At 48.3% G+C, this 22,050-nt stretch overlaps 1 protein-coding gene and 1 long non-coding RNA gene across 9 annotated transcripts; both read right to left on the bottom strand.

The window, feature by feature from the left end:
* Window positions 1–19: 19 nt before the first annotated feature.
* si:ch73-71d17.2 (RPA-related protein RADX) lies at window positions 20–21,956 on the bottom strand. 8 transcript variants are annotated; one of them, XM_041986148.1, is made up of 20 exons: window positions 21,854–21,956; window positions 21,024–21,159; window positions 20,766–20,955; window positions 20,556–20,695; window positions 20,336–20,476; window positions 20,100–20,266; window positions 8,485–8,641; window positions 8,251–8,359; window positions 6,567–6,658; window positions 6,353–6,478; window positions 6,166–6,270; window positions 5,899–6,072; window positions 5,455–5,579; window positions 5,124–5,332; window positions 5,007–5,048; window positions 4,860–4,903; window positions 1,189–1,413; window positions 749–1,039; window positions 516–653; window positions 20–403 (listed from the first exon to the last, which is right to left on the bottom strand). In XM_041986148.1, exons 1-20 carry the CDS (start codon window positions 21,914–21,916, stop codon window positions 279–281), a joined length of 2,799 nt encoding a protein of 932 aa, XP_041842082.1. In that variant the 5' UTR covers window positions 21,917–21,956; the 3' UTR covers window positions 20–278. The 8 variants fall into 8 exon arrangements, with proteins under 8 accessions (XP_041842082.1, XP_041842083.1, XP_041842084.1 ...); XM_041986149.1 differs by having other exon boundaries at window positions 20,336–20,473; XM_041986150.1 differs by having other exon boundaries at window positions 20,571–20,695.
* On the bottom strand, window positions 3,288–4,474 carry LOC121640559. Its single transcript, XR_006010488.1, has 4 exons — window positions 4,435–4,474; window positions 4,254–4,283; window positions 3,525–4,127; window positions 3,288–3,442 (listed from the first exon to the last, which is right to left on the bottom strand). It is a non-coding gene; the product is annotated as an uncharacterized LOC121640559 (long non-coding RNA).
* Window positions 21,957–22,050: the final 94 nt, after the last annotated feature.

The raw sequence follows: 22,050 nt of genomic DNA, 5'->3' as shown, positions 1-22,050 counted from the left end.
GAAAAACTCCAGTCAACAGTCCTTTTAGGAAATTCAGCTTTATTCAGTGTGAGGTGTTTTTCAGGCAGAACTAGCCAGACAATAAAAAACAGAATAAATTATTTTCAGTCTAAAGAACAACATTTCTGGCAGCTGAGAGCAGCAAACATTCAATAAAAAGAAATAAGAGCTTCTTCTCTGTACCGTTCTGTAGTCCAAAGCCAGGGTAAAAACTACAAACATGGCTTCCAAAATAAGCTTCATTAGTGTGTAAAAACCTTCAAAACGTCCAGCAGGTGTCAGTCGGTCAGCTGGAACGCTCGGGTCAGAACCAGTTCAGTTCTGGCTCCGCCCAGGTGACACGCCTCCAGGACACACACCAGCCTCTGATTGGTCAGCTGTGCCGACATGGCGATGAGGTCAGCTGAGACGTAAAGAGAAACAAAGCATCATCCTCCTCCTCAGTGGGGCTTGTACTGCTGTCTCTGGGTTGAGTTTGGGTCAGTGGTGAGCTACAGGGGTGAGTTGGTACTAACCTGGTGCAGGTGGAGGTGTGTGTGAGGAGAAGGCTCCATGGGACAAGATGGAGGTCCAGGTGTTGGAGTGAGAATCGGTGGAGGAAGAGGAGGCGTGAGGGAGGAAGACGGTGTCCAGCAGGACTCTGTCTGACAGAGCTGAAGAGATTTATTCAGGTTTAAACATCATCTGCTGCTAGTCCACGATCACGACAACACCCACGAAGAAGATGTGTGTGTGTGTGTGTGTGTACCTCTCAGTCTTAGTGTGTAGTAGTCCCTGTAGATAAAGTCAAACTTTCCACATGTCAATCGTCCTCCCATCGCCAAGGCGACGGCCTGCTCTTCCCGGCGGATGTGGTCGTAGGGCATCGGCAATGTTTCCATAGCAACAGGTGGGAAGGCAGGCGGGAGGGGGGCAGTAGTGAAAGACGAGGCATCATCATCCTCATCGTCATCCTCTGGAGTGTTTTCTAGAAACTCCATGGAGGCTTGAAACAGAATCACTGCAGACAGACAGAAGGAAGGATGTGGCCTCCAGGTGGCTGATGGGAAATCTGATAATAATAATTCTTTTTTTCTTGGCGCCTTTCCACACACAAGGTCACCGTACACACAAAGACCAAGAAGGAATAAGAGTTCAAAATAATTTAAAAGACATTAGGATTAAAACAACATAAAACAGAAGAGTTACAGGCCGGTTTAAACTGCTGGGTTTTCAGTTCAGATGTGAAAGACGGAAAAGAATCGATGTTCTGAAGCTCGGATGGGAGTGACTTCCAGAGCCGGGGAGCGACTGAAAGCTCTGCTCCCCATGGTAGAGAGACGGGCTGGGGGAACAGTACGGTGAACTGAGGAGGATGACCTGAGAGCAGGGGATGAAGTGGTGATATGGAGGAGATGTAGAGCTGGGTGTCGTCTGCATAGAAATGGATGTTGATACTTTATTCACAGAAATGTGCTGGTATTTTTACTACCAGCACACCTCTGTAGCTCACCACTGACCCAAACTAAACCCGCAGACAGCAGTCGTGTTGTCTTCATGTTAAAGAGCAGCGAGCGCCCAGAGATGGAGGACACCTCAAACTATCAGCTGCTTGGTCTCTATGGATACGCAGAACACGTAAATGCAGAATGAGACGAAGAAGTTATCAGTCCCGACCACCATGATCGATGTTTAATCCACGAACCTAAAAACCCCTGAACACACTGGAAAAAAACCTGCACCAGAGATAAAACTACATACATAACTCCACCCACTGAACTAATAAATCACCCCACCCACTGAACTACATACATAACTCCTCCCACTAAACTACATACATAACTCCACCCACTGAACTAATAAATAACCCCACCCACTGAACTACATACATAACTCCTCCCACTAAACTACATACATAACTCCACCCACTGAACTAATAAATAACCCCACCCACTGAACTACATATATAACTCCTCCCACTAAACTACATACATAACTCCACCCACTGAACTACATACATAACACCACCCACTGAACTATTTACATAGCTCCACCCACTGAACTACATACATAACTCCACCCACTAAACTACATACATAACTCCACCCACTGAACTATATACATAACTCCACCCACTGAACTACATACATAACTCCACCCACTAAACTACATACATAACTCCACCCACTGAACTACATACATAACTCCTCCCACTGAACTACATACATAACTCCACCCACTGAACTATATACATAACTCCACCCACTGAACTATATACATAACTCCACCCACTGAACAACATACATAACTCCTCCCACTGAACTACATACATGCTCCACCCACTGAACAACATACGTAACTCCACCCACTGAACTACATACGTAACTCCACCCACTGAACTACATACATAACTCCACCCACTGAACTACATACGTAACTCCACCCACTGAACTACATACATAACTCCATCCACTTAATTACATACATAACTCCACCCGCTGAACTAATAAATAAACCCACCCACTGAACTACATACATAACTCCACCCAATGAACTACATACATAACTCCATCCACTGAACTACATACATAACTCCATCCACTGAACTACATACATAACTCCACCCACTGAACTACATAAATAACTCCTCCCACTGAACTACATACATAACTCCACCCACATAACTACATACAAAACTCCACCCGCTGAACTAATAAATAACCCCACCCACTGAACTACATACATAACTCCACCCACTAAACTACATACATAACTCCACCCACTGAACTATATACATAACTCCACCCACTGAACTACATACATAACTCCACCCACTAAACTACATACATAACTCCACCCACTGAACTACATACATAACTCCTCCCACTGAACTACATACATAACTCCACCCACTGAACTATATACATAACTCCACCCACTGAACTATATACATAACTCCACCCACTGAACTACATACATAACTCCACCCACTAAACTACATACATAACTCCACCCACTGAACTACATACATAACTCCTCCCACTGAACTACATACATAACTCCACCCACTGAACTACATACATAACTCCACCCACTAAACTACATACATAACTCCACCCACTGAACTACATACATAACTCCTCCCACTGAACTACATACATAACTCCACCCACTGAACTACATACATAACTCCTCCCACTGAACTACATACATAACTCCACCCACTGAACTACATACATAACTCCACCCACATAACTACATACATAACTCCACCCACTGAACTACATACATAACTCCACCCACTGAACTACATACATAACTCCACCCACTGAACTACATACATAACTCCTCCCACTGAACTACATACATAACTCCACCCACTGAACTACATACATAACTCCACCTACTGAACTACATACATAACTCCACCCACATAACTACATACATAACTCCACCCACTGAACTATATACATAACTCCACCCACTGAACTACATACATAACTCCATCCACTGAACTACATACATAACTCCACCCACTGAACTACATAAATAACTCCTCCCACTGAACTACATACATAACTCCACCCACATAACTACATACAAAACTCCACCCGCTGAACTAATAAATAACCCCACCCACTGAACTACATACATAACTCCACCCACTGAACTACATACATAACTCCACCCACTGAACTACATACATAACTCCACCCACTGAACTACATACATAACTCCACCCACTGAACTACATACATAACTCCACCCACTGAACTACATACGTAACTCCACCCACTGAACTACATACATAACTCCATCCACTTAATTACATACATAACTCCACCCGCTGAACTAATAAATAACCCCACCCACTGAACTACATACATAACTCCACCCACTGAACTACATACATAACTCCATCCACTGAACTACATACATAACTCCACCCACTGAACTACATACATAACTCCACCCACTGAACTACATAAATAACTCCTCCCACTAAACTACATACATAACTCCACCCACTGAACTACATACGTAACTCCACCCACTGAACTACATACATAACTCCATCCACTTAATTACATACATAACTCCACCCGCTGAACTAATAAATAACCCCACCCACTGAACTACATACATAACTTCACCCAATGAACTACATACATAACTCCATCCACTGAACTACATACATAACTCCACCCACTGAACTACATAAATAACTCCTCCCACTGAACTACATACATAACTCCACCCACTGAACTACATACATAACTCCACCCACTGAACTACATAAATAACTCCTCCCACTAAACTACATACATAACTCCACCCACTGAACTACATACGTAACTCCACCCACTGAACTACATACATAACTCCATCCACTTAATTACATACATAACTCCACCCGCTGAACTAATAAATAACCCCACCCACTGAACTACATACATAACTCCACCCACTGAACTACATACATAACTCCATCCACTGAACTACATACATAACTCCACCCACTGAACTACATACATAACTCCACCCACTGAACTACATAAATAACTCCTCCCACTAAACTACATACATAACTCCACCCACTGAACTACATACGTAACTCCACCCACTGAACTACATACATAACTCCATCCACTTAATTACATACATAACTCCACCCGCTGAACTAATAAATAACCCCACCCACTGAACTACATACATAACTTCACCCAATGAACTACATACATAACTCCATCCACTGAACTACATACATAACTCCACCCACTGAACTACATAAATAACTCCTCCCACTGAACTACATACATAACTCCACCCACATAACTACATACAAAACTCCATCCACTGACAGACAGATAGATTCTCACCCGTCTTGTTGTTCTGTTCTGGCTGTAACATGACCCGGGGCAGTCTACAGAGAGAATCATCACCGTCATCACCACCATCATCATCATCACCACCATCATCATCATCACCATCATCATCAGAACGATGGAGCGTCCACCACGACTCACCTCTTCTTGGGCGTCTCGGCCAGCAGCAGCTTCCTCCTCTTACTGTTGAAACAAACATGGTGGCGTGAGTGAACCGCGACGAGCGGCGGCGTTAAATGATGGCGTTTCAGTCCTCACCGTGAGCTGAGGTCGGCAGAAAGAGTCTGACTGGCGGCTGAAGACGGAGAGGTCGGAGAGAAAGAGGGGGGGGACAAGGGAGGTCTGAAAGAATGGGGGGAGGAGAGGGAGGAGCAGGGGGTGGATGTAGAGGGGCGAGGAGAGGAAGACGAGGAGGAGGAAGGGGAGAGAGATGAAGATCTGTTCACCCAGAACAAGCAGTGGTCCTCCTGAAGGAGACATGAAGGGCGACTGATCACATGACCGATCATTTGATTGATCACATGACCAGTCACAGGACTGATCACGACTTACAGGTGAAACATTAATAATTTTACATCCTGAGCATCACCTCTCCTAGACGGCTGTAGGTAACCATGGTAACGGTGGCCTGGATACAGAAGGTGCGTCGCTCCCGGTAAGAGAGCCTCTCCAGCTCTCTCTGAAGCTCCGCCCCTCTCAGGAAACCCAGTTCACCTGTAACAAGGTGAAGACGGAGGAGCCACGTTGGTCACCGGCGTGGACACGGCGCCTCCTGGTGGCCAGACGTGGTCCCATCTGCTGCCTCAGGTCCTTCTCAGACTGATGGCAGCAGATTCCTGCTACAGGGCTGCAACTCATACCTGCTCATACCTGCTCATACCTGCTCTCATTTGGCTCAGTAATGTTATTCAGAAAGAAAATGAAGGTGTTTAGATAAAAAACGTGTGATGTCAGAACAATGTTAGCATGTTTTCAGGCCGGAGGGCCTCGCACCACAGCCCGTCTGTTTCACAGACATTTAAAGTCAGCTGACCTCTCCTTTCCTTCATGTACGTTTCCAAGGAGATGGGAGGAGGTGGGTAGGTGAAGAAGCCTCCAATCAGAGCCCTGCTCAGCACCTGTCCATCATCCTGGCTCCTCAGCCACCGGAGGAAGTGTCGCACCTGGTGGAGTTTACGGTAACTCATCTGTGAGTGGTGGCCCTGTCCTGGAGGTCAGCCAATAAGGAGACGGGACGGCGGTCAGGTGGGACAGGGCAGTCAGAACCTGAACCAATGAAACTGGGAGGTAGGCGTGTTACCTGTGCAGTACACCTGTGTGTAAGTTGTGTTGGTCAGGTAGAAGCAGCCAGAGGTTCCATCTGCAGACCTGATCAACTTCAGTCGGGTACAGACGAGAACAGACACTGCAGACAGAAACCGGAAACAAACGCGGTTACCATGGCAACCCACTGAAGGTGCACATACATCAGTCTGATCGAGTCTCACATGGGTGGAGCTTCAGGTGTGTTTCAGGTTGAGATGTGGAGAACAGCTTCACCATGATTGGCTTATCACTGCTCCCATCCTCCAATCGCAGCCAGCGGTACTCCAGAAGCTCCACCCCCCTGCCATCTACCAGGAAAAAGAGGAAAAAGCAGATTTCTTGTACGTTAATGAGACTGTGACGTTGTCTCTATGCTGTTACCATGGTAACTCCTACCTTTACTCCTGATTCGTTCTGATCTACCAGCGAACATCAACAGGCCGATGACATCACAGAGGGCGCCATCAGGACAGTCCAGAAGCGCCGCACTGACAGAGACAGGAGTCCATTAGAGGACAGGGACACGCAAACCACCAGAGTAAAGACATCCTGGATTATAAGGACATCCTGGATTATAAGGACATCCTGGATTATAAGGACATCCTGGTTTAGGAGGACTTCATGGTTTGTGTGGATAACTTCAAGGTGTACCTGCTGTAGAAGCTGTGGGTGGGTGGGGTGAGGGCGTACCTGCTGTAGAAGCTGTGGGTGGGTGGGGTGAGGGCGTACCTGCTGTAGAAGCTGTGGGTGGGTGGGGTGAGGGCGTACCTGCTGTAGAAGCTGTGGGTGGGTGGGTGAGGGTGTACCTGCTGTAGAAGCTGTGGGTGGGTGGGGTGAGGGCATACCTGCTGTAGAAGCTGTGGGTGGGGTGAGGGTGTACCTGCTGTAGAAGCTGTGGGTGGGGTGAGGGTGTACCTGCTGTAGAAGCTGTGGGTGGGTGGGGTGAGGGTGTACCTGCTGTAGAAGCTGTGGGTGGGGTGAGGGTGTACCTGCTGTAGAAGATGTGGGTGGGGTGAGGGTGTACCTGCTGTAGAAGCTGTGGGTGGGTGGGGTGAGGGTGTACCTGCTGTAGAAGATGTGGGTGGGTGGGTGAGGGTGTACCTGCTGTAGAAGCTGTGGGTGGGTGGGGTGAGGGCGTACCTGCTGTAGAAGCTGTGGGTGGGTGGGGTGAGGGTGTACCTGCTGTAGAAGCTGTGGGTGGGGTGAGGGTGTACCTGCTGTAGAAGCTGTGGGTGGGTGGGGTGAGGGTGTACCTGCTGTAGAAGCTGTGGGTGGGGTGAGGGTGAGGGTGTACCTGCTGTAGAAGCTGTGGGTGGGGTGAGGGTGTACCTGCTGTAGAAGCTGTGGGTGGGTGGGGTGAGGGTGTACCTGCTGTAGAAGCTGTGGGTGGGGTGAGGGTGAGGGTGTACCTGCTGTAGAAGCTGTGGGTGGGGTGAGGGCGTACCTGCTGTAGAAGCTGTGGGTGGGTGGGTGAGGGTGTACCTGCTGTAGAAGCTGTGGGTGGGGTGAGGGCGTACCTGCTGTAGAAGCTGTGGGTGGGTGGGGTGAGGGCGTACCTGCTGTAGAAGCTGTGGGTGGGTGGGGTGAGGGTGTACCTGCTGTAGAAGCTGTGGGTGGGGTGAGGGTGTACCTGCTGTAGAAGCTGTGGGTGGGGTGAGGGTGTACCTGCTGTAGAAGCTGTGGGTGGGGTGAGGGTGAGGGTGTACCTGCTGTAGAAGCTGTGGGTGGGGTGAGGGTGTACCTGCTGTAGAAGCTGTGGGTGGGTGGGGTGAGGGCGTACCTGCTGTAGAAGCTGTGGGTGGGTGGGGTGAGGGTGTACCTGCTGTAGAAGCTGTGGGTGGGGTGAGGGTGTACCTGCTGTAGAAGCTGTGGGTGGGTGGGGTGAGGGCGTACCTGCTGTAGAAGCTGTGGGTGGGTGGGGTGAGGGTGTACCTGCTGTAGAAGCTGTGGGTGGGGTGAGGGTGTACCTGCTGTAGAAGCTGTGGGTGGGTGGGGTGAGGGCGTACCTGCTGTAGAAGCTGTGGGTGGGTGGGGTGAGGGTGTACCTGCTGTAGAAGCTGTGGGTGGGGTGAGGGTGTACCTGCTGTAGAAGCTGTGGGTGGGTGCAGGTGGGAGACACTCAGGTGAAACAGAGGATTCTGGGAGCAGGGATATCTGTGCAGCAGGGTTCCTGCTGTTGACGCTGATCTCTGGACAGAAGGACAGAAGGACAGAAGGACAGAGACATGAGGACTTCATGGTGGTCCAGGTCTGGTTCTTAAATGAATCAGATGGAAACGCTGCAGCAGCTTCATTACTGATTAAACATGCGTACCGATGTCATCGTTGTGGGCCTGGTACTGCTGTTTGACTCGATAACGTCTCAGGCTGATGATGTCACCGAGCTTCAGACAGTTGTACCAGCTAACACACACGCTGTTCCACAGCACCACACACACGCTTCCTGTCTGGTCACACACCTGCAGCACCGCCTGGACACACAGGAAGTCCAGGAGTAAAATGTTCCTGATAACCCACCATCATCACTTCTACACAGACGGTGGAACGGAGACATTTCACCACGTGAAGGAAAACACGAATCTGATGGAGCAGTACGTCTGGAAAAAGCAGTTCCAGGGTGATGTTCGGCACGGTGTAAAAAGTAGTTCCAGGGTGATGTTCGGCACGGTGTAAAAAGTAGTTCCAGGGTGATGTTCAGCATGGTGTAAAAAGTAGTTCCAGGGTGATGTTCGGCACGGTGTAAAAAGTAGTTCCAGGGTGGTGTTCGGCACGGTGTAAAAAGTAGTTCCAGGGTGATGTTCGGCACGGTGTAAAAAGTAGTTCCAGGGTGATGTTCAGCATGGTGTAAAAAGTAGTTCCAGGGTGATGTTCGGCACGGTGTAAAAAGTAGTTCCAGGGTGATGTTCGGCACGGTGTAAAAAGTAGTTCCAGGGTGATGTTCAGCATGGTGTAAAAAGTAGTTCCAGGGTGATGTTCGGCACGGTGTAAAAAGTAGTTCCAGGGTGATGTTCGGCACGGTGTAAAAAGTAGTTCCAGGGTGGTGTTCGGCACGGTGTAAAAAGTAGTTCCAGGGTGGTGTTCGGCATGGTGTAAAAAGTAGTTCCAGGGTGGTGTTCGGCATGGTGTAAAAAGTAGTTCCAGGGTGGTGTTCGGCATGGTGTAAAAAGTAGTTCCAGGGTGATGTTCGGCACGGTGTAAAAAGTAGTTCCAGGGTGGTGTTCGGCACGGTGTAAAAAGTAGTTCAGCTACTGCCTCACTGACGAGGTAGGTGTCGCTGGTGGCAGGTAAGTGACGCTAATGCTGTAGGTGACGTAGTTCCGGGGGAGACGGCAGATTCAAACTAGGCGCGCCCAAACATTTCTACTCTCATTCGATTGTATTTTGTGCCAACTTAATCAAAATATTCTTTAAAGTAGGACTATAGTGTCTTTAAAAGGTACACTCTGGAGCACAGCGGGGAGGATTTGGCCAGCCTGACAGATTTTATAGATCGTTGTTACGACAGAATCGTCATGGGGAAACCAAACAACACCTCCACCCCCTCCACCTCATCTAAGTCCAAGAGACAGCGAAATGAGGATTCACCTGGAGCTATTTCACCACCGGGGAACGACTCAACAGATGTTCTGATCTCCATAGATAAGAAACTCAGCAGTTTTGATGCGCGTTTGAGTCTGGTAGAAATTCTCCACAAAGAGTTCCAGGCGCTACGTGAATCATTAGAATTCAGCCAGAAGCAGGTGGAAAGTCTGGCTGCAGAAAATGCCGGTCTCAGAGAGACGGTAAAATCCCTCACCGAGGGCTTGACCCGTCTCTCAGATGAAAATAAGAAGATTAAGGAAACGGTGATCGATCTGCAGGCGCGGAGCATGAGAGAGAACCTGGTATTTGCAGGGATTCCAGAGCAGACGGAGGAGGACCCCGAGACCACGGTGAAAAACTTCATCAAAACCCACCTGAAGCTCCCAGAGGAAACGGTGAAAAACATCTCCTTTCACAGAGTCCATCGGCTCGGCGGGAGGAAACCCGGGTCCAGCAGACCAAGACCCATAGTAGCGAAGTTCGTCAGCTTCAAACAGAAGGAGCAGGTGAAGAACCAGGGCCGCGAACTGAAGGGGACCAACTTCGGAGTAAACGACCAATATCCCAGAGAGATTCTGGACCGACGGAGAGTCCTGTTTCCCATCAGAAGGAAATCTATGGCTAATGGCGCTCGCGCTGTCATCGCGGTGGATAAACTGTTTATTAATGGACAACTGTACCGCGACCCGGACGTCACTCCATGGCTCTTCTGATCCCAGGTGCTGTAAGTCAATCTCTCCAAATGATCACTCTTAACTCGCCATTATAGATCACTGACAGTAGAACACACTGCTCGTCTCACCACAGCCTCTACACCTAGATCGATGTATTTTTTTCTGTTTCACCACTCTTCTCACTTTTCACTTTTCACTCTCTTTCTATTTCACGTCTTCACTGTTAATTGTAATCCAGCTCGTAATATCAGTAGCGCACGTAGCCGGTCGAACACCGTCAGGACGCACAGCCGCACCATACATGATAAATATAAACACTCGCGTTTTATGTATGAGAGAACACGCATTAAGGTACATATACGGACATTTAACATACGGACAAACGCGCGCAATCAGGCTGCATGCAAACACGCGCGAACACGCAAGAGGGGCGCACAAAGACACACGCGTCAGTAACACGCATGAAGCATTAAACCGTTCACAATAACCATGTTAAAAATCGTCTGTTGGAATGTACATGGAGCCGGTTCCAGGGAGAAGAGGTTGAAGATCTTTAATAAATTACAGGAGCTGCAGGCTGACATTGTCTTACTACAAGAGACTCATCTAACAAACTCAACCATAGATTTTCTTAAAACAGCTCAGTTTCCTCATGTTTACTCAGCCTGTTATAATTCTAGGCAGAGAGGAGTAGCTACTCTTATTAATAAGAGACTAAATTTTGACATAGATAGCACAGTAGTGGATCCGGAAGGCAGATTTCTGATAACTTTATTATCTATTTGTAATATCAAATTATGTATTACCAATGTATATGGCCCCAATGCAGATGATCCCTCCTTTTTCCACTCCCTGTTTGCTACACTCCAGAATTATTCAGATAACAGAATAGTGCTAGCTGGTGATTTTAATGTAGTCTTGACTGAACAAGATCGCTGCAGCACATCAGGTAGTCATCGAGTCTGGCAGTCGTCAGAAACTATCAAACAGTACATGAAGGATTTTGGTCTTTGCGATGCTTGGCGCTCTCACCATCCTAAACTAAGAGAATACACCTTCTTCTCTTCAGTTCACCACTCCTTCTCTAGAATAGATTATATTTTAAATAGTAACTCACTAATGGGCGACATTTCAGAGACTCAGATACATCCAATCAGCATCAGCGATCACGCACCAGTTTCATTCAGTCTGAGAATCAGAAATAATAAACCGATTGGTAAAAGCTGGAGATTTAACACCTCTTTATTGAAAGATCCTGAGTTTATTGATTATTTTAAAAAAGAATGGTCAATTTATATAGAAAAAAATGACATGCCTGAAACTTCAGCGTGTCTCCTTTGGGAAGCAGGAAAAGCAGTAATGCGAGGGAAAATAATTTCCTTCTCCTCACATAAGAAGAAGAAGGAAACAGCAAGAGTTTTAGAATTAGAACTCAGGATTAAATCATTGGAGGAGGCTTACCGCATTTCCCCCGAAGAGCACACAATGAATAATATAAGGAAAACTAAATTGCAGCTTAAAGAAATTATAGATAAAAAAACACAGTTTTTAGTGCAAAGACTTCGCTTGGAGAACTTTGAACATAGTAACAAATCTGGAAAGTTTTTAGCAAATCAACTAAAAACAAACAAGGAGAAAACAACAATCTCCTCTGTTAAAGATCAAGACGGAAACATCAGCCATGACCCAGACAAGATAAATGACACGTTTAGAAGCTTCTATAAAACATTATATGAATCACAGATTAATCCAACAGATGAACATATTGAACAATTTTTAAACAACATTAATCTACCAAAACTAAAAAATGAAAATAAAATAAATTTAGATGCACCTATTACTGTAGATGAACTCCACGAAGCTCTCCAACATATGCCCAACAATAAAGCCCCGGGTCCAGATGGTTACTCAGTAGAATTTTACAAGGAATTCTGGACAACGCTAGCTCCTACATTTTATAATATGTTGTTAGAAATACAGGAAAAACAAAAAATACCGCAAAATATGAACTTAGCTAATATAACACTATTGCTAAAACCAGGCAAAGACCCCACACTTCCATCCAGTTACCGTCCCATATCTTTAATAAATGTAGACCTGAAAATAATTAGTAAAGCTCTTGCCAGAAGGATAGAAAAAATAACCCCTCTTATAATACATCCGGACCAGACAGGTTTTATAAAAGGTCGACATTCATCTACTAACACGCGTAGACTAATTAACCTCATAGATTACTCTACTTTACATAATCTAGAATCCACAATCATTTCTCTAGATGCAGAAAAAGCCTTCGACAGGGTAAACTGGAAGTTTCTATTTGCAACACTAGACAAATTTGGGTTTGGACCTGCTTTCATAGAGTGGATTAAAATATTATATAATAACCCAAATGCATGTGTGAAAACCAACGATCAAACTTCTCCAAGCTTCCGCTTACAGAGAGGCACCAGACAGGGCTGCCCACTCTCCCCCTCACTTTTTGCCATTTTCATAGAGCCGTTAGCAGCTGCTATTAGACAAAATATAGAAATTAAAGGAATCCAGGGCAAAAATATAGAACATAAAATAAGTCTTTATGCAGATGATGTATTACTCTTCCTTCAGAACTCACAAACATCACTCTCTCAGACAATCACGGTTATTAATAAGTTCTCATCAATATCTGATTATTCTATTAACTGGGCTAAGACTACAGCCATGTCCATCAACTGTGACCTACAAAACATCCCTAATATCAAAATACAGACAGGTAACATTAGATATTTAGGTATAAATATTTCCCCCAGATTATCAGATTTAACAAAATTAAACTATGTTCAGCTACTAAAAACAATAGAAGATGATCTATTACGGTGGAGGCGCTTACCCATCTCACTAATGGGGAGAGTTGCCACCATTAAGATGATGATTCTACCTAAAGTTAATTATTTATTTTCAATGATACCCACTAAACCCTCCACCAGTTGGTTTAAATCTCTGGACTCTTTCATATCCAAGTTTCTTTGGAAAAACAAGCCGTCACGTATCAGTCTTAAAACCTTACAGCAGACTAAAGATAGAGGAGGACTGGATCTACCAAACTTTAATCACTACTTTATAGCTAACAGGCTGCAGTACATCTCAATGTGGCTCAAACCCAGTTATCTGGATGAGCCGTGGCTAGATGTGGAGCAGGCTTTGTGTGAGGACTTAGTCATCTCTGACCTGCCGTTCATCAGCTCAACCATTAAACCATATAAGTGCTTTAAAAGCCTTAACATCCGTTTTTCCTTAATGGCTTGGTGGGAATTCTGTAAGATAACCAGATCTTCCCTCTTTCCATGTAGACTTACACCCATCTGGAACAACCCTGACATCCTGCAGAACAAAAAGATGATAAACTTCACTCAATGGAAGACTAAAGGAATACAACAGTTAGGACAGATAATAGAAAATGGAAACTTTGTATCTTTCAACACAATTGTCTCACAGTATGGAATCAACAGCAATAAATTCTTAGAGTACCACCAACTAAAATCAATTATATGTAAGAAGTATACCCCTGTACAGTTAGACTTGCAGCTTCCTGTCAGAATAGCAGAATTCCTGAATCATAATACTCCAAAATTATTATCAAAAATATATAGATTACTTGCAAAGCTAGAAGACAGGATATCTCTCCCAACTTCAAAATGGGAAGATGATTTATCTAATAACTTTGATCAGAAAAGATGGTCACAAATATGTTTAAACACGTTTAAAATGACTCAGAATTCAAATACACAACTAATACAATTCAAAATTCTCCATAGAACTCATTATACAGGACACAGGATGTTCAGGATGGGCCTTTCACCATCAGATATCTGCCCACACTGCTCTGAGAACACTTCTGATAGCTACATCCATGCGCTGTGGTCCTGCACACCTGTCCATAGGTTCTGGATTAAGGTGTGTGAAGATCTCTCAAAATGGTTTAAAACCAGTTTTTCTGCAAACCCCACACTTTGCCTACTGGGCGACCTGGGTGACACTAACATAGGAATACACTCCATAAACTTGGTCCTCGCAGTCTTATGCATCGCAAAGAAAACTATCCTTGTGAACTGGAAAGATAAGAATAATTTGTCTATCCAGCAGTTTAGAAATCTCCTGTTAGATCACATCAGCATTGAGACAATGTCTGCCTCCTCCAGGAACCAATCAGATGACTTTCATTCCCTCTGGTCCCCTGTGACTGGCTTCATCACCTAATGTAGGTGGAGGATTGCGGCTTCGCTGGGATGGGGGTGGATATGGGTGGGGGGTCCCTGGTGGCTTCGGGTCTCCGGTTGTCTCCTGGGTGGGGATCTCGGCTGCTCCGCTGCTGGGTCGGCTGGGGGTTCCGGTCTGGGCGGGCGGCATTGGGTGGGCCCCGGGGTGGGGCTGCCTCGTGGCGGTGGGGGGTGGCTGCCGGGGTGCCTGGGTCGGTGTCCGTCGGCCCCTGGCCGGGTGGCCGGTCGGGCCCGGGGTGGGCCGGGTGGGGGCCCCGGGCTCTGGGGTGTCGGGTCTCCCCCCTCTCCTGGGGGTGGGGGGTCTGCCGCTGCTGGGGGGGGCTGGGCCCGTCCGGATGTGCCGTGCCGGGGGTTGGTCCGTGCCCTGGTGCTTGGTCGCAGCCCCGGAACCTGGGTGGGGGTGTGTTTGTATATAGGTGGGTGTGTGTGTGTGTGTGTGTCTGTAGGTATGTGGGTGTGTGGGTGGGTGTAGAGGGATGTGTGTGCTGTATGTGTGTGTGGGTGTGTATGAAGGTCTAGGTGTGTGCGTGTATGTGTGTGTGAGTGGTGTGCGGGTGTGTGTGTGGAGGTCTATGTGGGATGCGTGTGTGGGTGTGTGTGAAGGTGTGTATATATGAGTGTGTGCACGTGGAGGTCGAGGTGTGTGTGGAGGAGTGAAGGAGTGGGTGGAGGCGTGAGTATGTATGGAGGTGCTTGTGTGTATATGCAGGTATGTATGTGAGTGCGTGTGTAGTGGTGTATGTGTATGGAGGGGTATGAGAGTGTGTGTGTATGTGGGCACCGGTGTGTGTGTTTATAGGTAGGTGCGTGAAGTGTGTGTGTGGAGGTATGTGCACGTATTGAGGTGTTGGTGTATAGAGGTGTGTGAGAGGGTGTGTGAGTGGCTGGGGGGAAAGGAAAAAAAAAAAAAAAAAAAAAAAAAAAACGTTTTGGGGGGTGGAACATGCGAGGTCAGGTGGGTGGGACTGCTCAGGTGGCCCCACCCCCTCCTCAATGCAGTTACTGCCCCCCAATTTTAACCCTCTTTTTTTAATTGCAAACAGGACATAATATATTCCATCACTAGTGGGGGAGGGAGGGGGGATGGGGTCTTCAAGCGCCCCTGTCTCCATGGATGGCCCGGGGGCAGGGCGGGCCGGGTGGCCTGTCGCGTTGGCCCGGGGCGTAGGCGGGCTGTCCCGGGGGGTTTTGGCTGCTGGCCCTGGGGGGAAGGTGCTGTTTTGGGGGTGGGGAGTGGGGGGCGGGGGCGGGGTGGGGGGTTGGGGGCCTGGCTCGTGTCTCCTCGCCTCCTGGCTGGGGCTGTCCCCCCGTGACGTGGGGTGGTGGGAGGATGGTGGTGGGGGGATGGTGTTTGTGTGTGTGTGTGTTGGGGGGGGGTGGTGTGTGGGTGGGAGAGTGGTGTGGGTGTGGGGGGATGGGTGGTGGAGGGATGGTGTGTGGGAGGGTGGGGTGTGTGGAGGTGGATGCGTGGTGTGTGGGAGGGGGGGTGGTGTGGGTGTGGGAGGATGAATGGTGGAGGGATGATGTATGTGTGGATGGGGTATGTGTGGGAGAATGTATGGTGCAGGGATGGGGGAGTGTGTGGGAGGATGGATGGTGGAAGGATGGTGTGTGTGCGGGAGGATGGATGGTGTATGGGAGGGAGGATGGTGTGTGTGTGGGGGAGTGGTGTATGTTTGGGAGAGTGGGTGATGGAGGGGTGGTGTGTGTGTGTGGGAGGATGGGGTACGTGAAGGTGGATGTTTGGTGTAGGAGAATGATGTATGTGTGGGAGGATGGGTAGTGGAAGGAAGGTGTGTGTGTGTGTGTGTGTATGGGAGGTGTGAAGGTGGATGAATGGTGTGTGAGAGGGAGGATGGTGTATGTGTGGGAGGATGAGTGGTGGAGGGATGATGTGTGTGTGGGAGGATGGGATAGGTGTGGGAGAGTGTATGGTGGAAGGATGGTGAGTGTGTGGGAGGAAGGATGGTGTGTGTGTGGAAGGATGGATGGTGGAAGGATGGTGTGTGTGTGTGTGTGGGAGGACAGAGTATGTGAGGGTTGAATGGTGTATGCGTGGGAGGATAAATGGAGGAGTGGAAGGAGAGTGTGTGTGTTTGTGTGTGTGTGTGTTGGTCTGGGGGGGGGGCAGGACTGGTTCTCGGGGTGTGCGGCTGGGCGCTGGGGTGTGGGGCTGGCCTCTGGTGGTGGCCGTCTGGGCGGGCCGGGTCCCCCCGGGTGGCGTGCTGGCCCTCGGCCTGTGGGGGGGGGGGGGGTGTCCCTGCGCTCCTGGGCCCGGGCCCTCTGCCCCGTCTGTCCCGGGCGGCCGGTGTCGGGGGGGGGTCGGGGACTGCTGGCCTCGGCCCGCCGGGGCCGGTGCCCTGTGTCCGCGGGGCGGCTCCTGCTGGGGTCTCCTGCTGCTGCCTTCCTGGGCGGGCGAGTGGTCGTCTCTGTGGCCCGGTCGGGATCTGTTGCCTGCGGGGGGGCTGGTGGCCTGGGTCTCGGGACCGCTGGCCTGACTCTGGCCTCTGTTCAAGTGAGGTGGCATCTGCATGATCACTCTGCATGGTCACTCCTTCCTGAACGTCTCCACACAGTCTTTGCGTCGCCGTGTGGCCGAGTTCTCCAACACATCCACACAGGTTTCTCTGCGCGTGTTCTTGAATACAGCAGTTTCACTTATATCTATTATCATATTTTGTTTCTTTTTTTTAATTATTTCTGTTCTTATTATTATTATTACTCTTACTCTTATTATTGTTATTGTTACTATTATCAACTAGTTGTGTAATGACCTACTGGCTAGGATGATCTTAGCTATATATGTTGTAAGTAGTATGGATTACATGGTCTTCTGTATGATGTTTCAAGTCCCCACCCGCACTCCCCACACCCTTTCTGTCCCTCTCTCTCCCTCCCTCTTCTCTCTACTTTCTTTTCTCTCTCTCTCTCTCTGTCCCCTCCGGTCGAGTCCAGCATTAAGAGTCTGATTTAATAAAGTTTTTCATCAAGAGGGACTTTATACATGTAGTATAAATCCCTGCTTGATAGAGTAAAATTGCCCAGCACCAGACAGCAGCCAGACAATCATTCTGTTTGCAACGATGCTGGACAAGACAGGTTTAAAAAAAAAAAAAAAAAGTAAAAAGTAGTTCCAGGGTGGTGTTCCGCATGGTGTAAAAAGTAGTTCCAGGGTGGTGTTCGGCACGGTGTAAAAAGTAGTTCCAGGGTGGTGTTCGGCATGGTGTAAAAAGTAGTTCCAGGGTGGTGTTCGGCACGGTGTAAAAAGTAGTTCCAGGGTGGTGTTCGGCACGGTGTAAAAAGTAGTTCCAGGGTGGTGTTCGGCACGGTGTAAAAAGTAGTTCCAGGGTGATGTTCAGCACGGTGTAAAAAGTAGTTCCAGGGTGATGTTCAGCTTGGTGTAAAAAGTAGTTCCAGGGTGGTGTTCGGCACGGTGTAAAAAGTAGTTCCAGGGTGATGTTCGGCACGGTGTAAAAAGTAGTTCCAGGGTGGTGTTCGGCATGGTGTAAAAAGTAGTTCCAGGGTGGTGTTCGGCATGGTGTAAAAAGTAGTTCCAGGGTGGTGTTCGGCATGGTGTAAAAAGTAGTTCCAGGGTGGTGTTCGGCATGGTGTAAAAAGTAGTTCCAGGGTGATGTTCGGCATGGTGTAAAAAGTAGTTCCAGGGTGGTGTTCGGCACGGTGTAAAAAGTAGTTCCAGGGTGGTGTTCGGCACGGTGTAAAAAGTAGTTCCAGGGTGGTGTTCGGCACGGTGTAAAAAGTAGTTCCAGGGTGATGTTCGGCACGGTGTAAAAAGTAGTTCCAGGGTGATGTTCAGCTTGGTGTAAAAAGTAGTTCCAGGGTGGTGTTCGGCACGGTGTAAAAAGTAGTTCCAGGGTGATGTTCGGCACGGTGTAAAAAGTAGTTCCAGGGTGGTGTTCGGCACGGTGTAAAAAGTAGTTCCAGGGTGGTGTTCGGCACGGTGTAAAAAGTAGTTCCAGGGTGGTGTTCGGCACGGTGTAAAAAGTAGTTCCAGGGTGGTGTTCCGCATGGTGTAAAAAGTAGTTCCAGAATGATGTTCGGCACGGTGTAAAAAGTAGTTCCAGGGTGGTGTTCGGCATGGTGTAAAAAGTAGTTCCAGGGTGGTGTTCAGCATGGTGTAAAAAGTAGTTCCAGGGTGATGTTCGGCATGGTGTAAAAAGTAGTTCCAGGGTGGTGTTTAGCATGGTGTAGCATCTCTTCTTCTAACATGTCTGGAAACGTCTGGGAAGTGAGGAGACCAGTTGCTGGAGTTTTAGGAGAGGAATGTTGTCCCATTCTGGTCTGATGCAGGATTCTAGCTGCTCTACAGTCCTGGACCTTGGTTGCTGGATTTCTGCTTCCATGATGCTCCAGATGTTGTGTACTGGTGAAAGGTCTGGACTGTAGGCAGGCCAGTTCAGCAGCCGGACTCTTCTCCTGTGAAGCCATGCTGCTGTGATGGATGCAGGATGTGGTTCAGCATCGTCTTGCTGAAATCTGCAAGGTCTTCCCTGAAAGAGACGTTGTCTGGATGGAGCAGATCAGAGATGCAGCTTTTTACCTGTCCACTGATAACAAGCTGGATGCTCCCTCTCCTCTTTAGTCTGCAGGACACGCCGTCCATGCTTTCCACAAACTAGTTCACATCTTCATCCAGGTTTCCACTTTTCCTCAGACCGTTTTAAATGAGCTTTGGTCCAGAGAAGATGGAAGAAGCTGGTTCTGGATCCTGTTCACATCTGGCTTCCTCTCTGCATGATGGAGCTTTAACCTGCATTTGTGGGTTTCAGGGTGAACTGTGTCCACAGACAGTGGTTTCTGGACGTCTTCCTGAGTCCATGCAGTGGTTTCCAGTAGAAAATCATGTCTGCTTTTAATGCAGAACATCACCAGCATCCAGCCTTGTCCCCAGCACACAGAGATTCCTCCTGATTCTCTGAATCTTCTGATGATGTTCTACACTGTAGGATTTTCAGTCTGAGGAACATTTTTTTTTAAATTGTTCCACAGTTTTAGATCCAGTTTGTCTCAGATTGGTGAAGCTCTGTCCATCTTTCCCTCTGAGAGACTCTGCCTCTCTGAAATGCTCCTTCATGTTACTGACCTGTTACCAGGTAACCTGGTTAGTTGTCAGCTCATATTTCCACCACCCAGTGAAACGTCTCCGTTTCCTCCTCTGACGTGTTTTTATCTTCTACTGGGAGTAAAATGTGACCTGATGAGTTCTAGAAACGTTTCATTGTTCTTGCTGCTGTGACCTTCATACGATTATTAAAGAGAACTTTTACTGGTTTTTATTCTCAGTTGCTGTTAAACGATGTTCAGAAAGACATAAAGTTTTATTGTTATTATTAGTCTGCTGCTGTGAGACGACCTCGGGGACATTCGGGGTTCTGGAGGACCTCACCTGTCCTCTCACTGACCTTATAAGGACACTCACAGCTCCGGTCGGACCTCCCGTAGTACATCAGGTGAGACTTGTTGATGATGCGTACAATCAGCTGATGGTGGACGGCACCCTTAGCAACGCCCCGACGACTGGACAGGAAGGCGTCCCGCAGCTCTGACACCGTCACAGTGGGACGCCGTCCTGCAGAAGACATGGTCATGTGACACTGTAATGTCCAATCAGAAGGTGGGATTCCATCCAACACTTTACCTTCCTCCTCCTCTGCCTCTTCATCCTCCTCGTCTTCATCAGTGGGCGGAGCCGACCTCCACGTCTCCCCGCTGTGGTCCACGTTGTTCCACAGAGGAAGAAACACGGTCCTGTTGGCTCTCAGAGGGACCGCTGGACCTGCTGATCCATCAACCAATCAGCATCAGAACCTCCTCAAACTGTGATGTCACTGCCGTTGTCTCACCTGCTGACGTCTCACCTGCTGACGTCTCACCTGCTGACGTCTCACCTGTCTGTCCTGAAGATCCAAACCAAGGCAGAGAGTCCCAGTCCGTCCTCCTGACGTCCTCTTCATCACCTGCAGCTTCATCTCTGACCTCCACACTCACCAGTCTGTAGCTGCAGGGGGAGGAGCCACAATCAGCCCATTCTGATGACATCACAGCATCCCTCACCTGTCCTCACTCACCTGTCTCTGTCTCCAGAGGCCACGGGACGTTCCGGGAGCTGAGCGCTCAGGGCGGGGCAGAAGGCGGCGTTAGAGAGCACCGCCCCCGGCCGCAGGATGTTCCTCTCCACCAGCCGGTTCAGACCGGGATCCAGAGTCACCTGAAGCCGGCAGTGTCCGTCCGTCAGAATGATGTCATACAGGTCGTCACCTGGAAACAGAACCAGAACCAGTCAGACCATCAGACGGACCCGTCCACAAAGACCTGCTGGGTCTCACCGCTGAGGACGGCCTGGGGAAAGTAGACGGTGGAGCCCTGATCTCTGCTGTAGCGCTGGACGTCCACCACAAACAGAAGCTCTCTGCAGCCCACAGGAGAGGACGAGGACCGGGACGAGGACCAGGACGAGGACGGCTGAAAGACAAGAACCCAGGAGAATCCATGTCCCAGATCAGAGAGGGAAAAGACATCCTGGCAGAAAGCATCATGCAGATCTCATGAAATGAACCCAGAGATCTCCTGCAGCCTGCTAACAGAGATCCAGATGTTTAACTGTGTGGCTGGAAGCTAGCAGCTAGTACAGGGAAACTTAATAAAGATGCTTTTAGGTCATTTCAGCTGGAATGTGGTTCATTTGTGATCCTTCATGAACCTCCTCTGCTGGGTTATAACCAGACTTCTGCTGCTAGACGTTAGTTCCTGCTGTCAGCTGATATCTAACCAATAAACATGGTGGTTTATACCCTCATCCAAGGTCTGAGTAGATTCAGTGTTTATTCCACACGTTGCGGCTCAACGTGATATTTATTTATTTTCCTGAGTTTAAAATCAAACTGCATTAAAACAGAATAATTAAATTACTTTACAGTAAAGCCGACCTGATGGCCTGAATGTTTTTTACTGGTAAAATAAAGAAAACTGTCTTCAGGAGGAGACGCGCTGCTGGAGGATAGAAAGACGTTAATTCAGCTGATTTTTTAACGGAGTCCGGTGGAGGTTGTATCCGGACGCAGAGCAGGACAGAGCCGCCGGCACACCCACGTTTTTACCCATAACTCAACACCGCTGACCGGACTGGTCCTGCTGACAACGTGAGGTGGAGTCTCACCTTGTTTGGAACGGATCTGGACCGGGTCAGGGTTCTGCTGAAGACGCAGCCGTCAGCCGCCATGTTGGATGTCAGCGTAAACAGCGCGGTGCATCATGGGAAATGGAGGCGCGGCGGTTCCATTCGTGTTTATGAATTTATTATTTGAATTCAAGTAGTTTTGAATACACAGTGGAGAGAAAATAAAACATCTACAT

This window comes from Melanotaenia boesemani, chromosome 5, assembly GCF_017639745.1.
Source record: "Melanotaenia boesemani isolate fMelBoe1 chromosome 5, fMelBoe1.pri, whole genome shotgun sequence".
Lineage (NCBI taxonomy): Eukaryota > Metazoa > Chordata > Actinopteri > Atheriniformes > Melanotaeniidae > Melanotaenia > Melanotaenia boesemani.
Note: the sequence above shows the minus strand (reverse complement) of the source record. Positions and strands in the feature narration are given on the sequence as shown.